Source organism: Podarcis raffonei, chromosome 7, assembly GCF_027172205.1.
Source record: "Podarcis raffonei isolate rPodRaf1 chromosome 7, rPodRaf1.pri, whole genome shotgun sequence".
Taxonomy (NCBI): domain Eukaryota; kingdom Metazoa; phylum Chordata; class Lepidosauria; order Squamata; family Lacertidae; genus Podarcis; species Podarcis raffonei.
The window spans coordinates 2,603,796-2,605,142 of record NC_070608.1 but is presented as its reverse complement, the minus strand read 5'-3'; the positions used below and the strand labels follow the sequence as shown (position 1 = coordinate 2,605,142).

The window sequence follows — 1,347 nt, the reverse complement described above, 5'->3', positions numbered from 1 at the left end:
CTCTCCCCTCCTTTGGTTTCCAGAGTCTCCTATTCAGAAACTGTTATGTACTGAAGTTCTCACCCTGGGCCAGCAGGGGGATACTGTAGATAGTTATGCAAATGAAGGATCGAAAGTGACGTTCAGTGATTGGTTAGTATGCAAATGCAGGATCGAAAGTGACGTTCAGTGATTGGATAGTTAGTATGCAAATGAAGGATCGAAAGTGATGTTCAGTGATTGGATAGTTTTAGAAAGTTGTTACAGTAACAAGGTACTGGAGCTCTATATAAGCAGGCTGACTGAGCCCTTCAGTTCAGTTCTGTTCTGGCATCTGAATAAAGAAGAGCTGTTTGAAGAATCGCTGTGTCGTCTGATATGTTCACCCATAACTTAACAGAAGCATTGCTGCCTCTGTGGAAGCAGAGCATAGCAGAGGGCCTTCTCAGTGGTGGCACCTGCCCCGTGGAACGCCCTCCCACCAGATGTCAAGGAAATAAACAACTATCTGACATTTAGAAGACTTTTTTTTATGTAGACAAATTTTAATGAAATAATTTGCACTTTAAAGTATACATAGGAAATAGCAATAAACTTTGACAGAAAGGAATCAAAAACCCTTCTTAGAGGAAGTTTAAGAGTCCATTCAACAGCAAAACCAATTAAGGAAAAAATCAAGAGTTTTATCTAGAGAAACAGCTCAAATGACTTTACTCCAAGTAAACTCTGAAAGCTACCATACTTTTGGTCCAAATCGTAGTTTTCAAGTTGGCAGGTGGGATATGGTAAAGTCTATGACCGAGTGTATTTGCCCCAGATGTGCAACATGAACACAGATGCAATAAAGAGGAAACTTATAATGAGAACTTGAACAGGACCAGCTTTGAGGCCAGGGGAATCCTCTGTATAAAATCTCCACATCCCTCCAGTGCCTGCAGAAATTGTACGGCCTGCACTCCTTGTTCCACAGCTAGCACTTTTCCTCTGCCTGACCGTGGATCCTGGGGCCCGCGAGGCAACGGCTTTGCTGGGCGAGCGGCCGGAGGCGCCCACGTTGGTGGTGCTGGGATTGGGGCCAGGCATGGCGAAGGTCGGCTCCGTCGGCTTCTCACAAACTCCCTCTGCCGGCAATCGTCGCCTACGTCATCGTGGCGGCTTCCCCTTCCTCCTCCTCAGGCAGCCACTTTTAGAAGACATCTGAAGGCAGCCCTGTTTAGGGAAATTTTTAATGCTGGATGTTTTATTGTGTTTTTACTATCCTGTTGGAAGCTGCCCAAAGTGGCTAGGGAGGCCCAGCCAGATGGGTGGGGTATAAGTAATAAATAATAATAATAATAATAATAATAATAATAATAATTATTATTATTA

At 44.1% G+C, this 1,347-nt stretch overlaps 1 protein-coding gene across 1 annotated transcript; it reads right to left on the bottom strand.

Moving 5' to 3' along the window:
* Window positions 1-503: 503 nt before the first annotated feature.
* LOC128416994 (protein transport protein Sec61 subunit beta-like) lies at window positions 504-1,118 on the bottom strand. The gene has a single exon (XM_053395128.1). The coding sequence runs from the start codon at window positions 1,060-1,062 to the stop codon at window positions 772-774; it is 291 nt and encodes a 96-aa protein (XP_053251103.1). The 5' UTR covers window positions 1,063-1,118; the 3' UTR covers window positions 504-771.
* Between the last annotated feature and the right edge of the window lie 229 nt (window positions 1,119-1,347).

Excerpts from the sequence above, each read along its gene's own strand:
- LOC128416994 (XM_053395128.1), bottom strand. The coding sequence starts at position 1,062 with ATGCCTGGCCCCAATCCCAGCACCACCAACGTGGGCGCCTCCGGCCGC.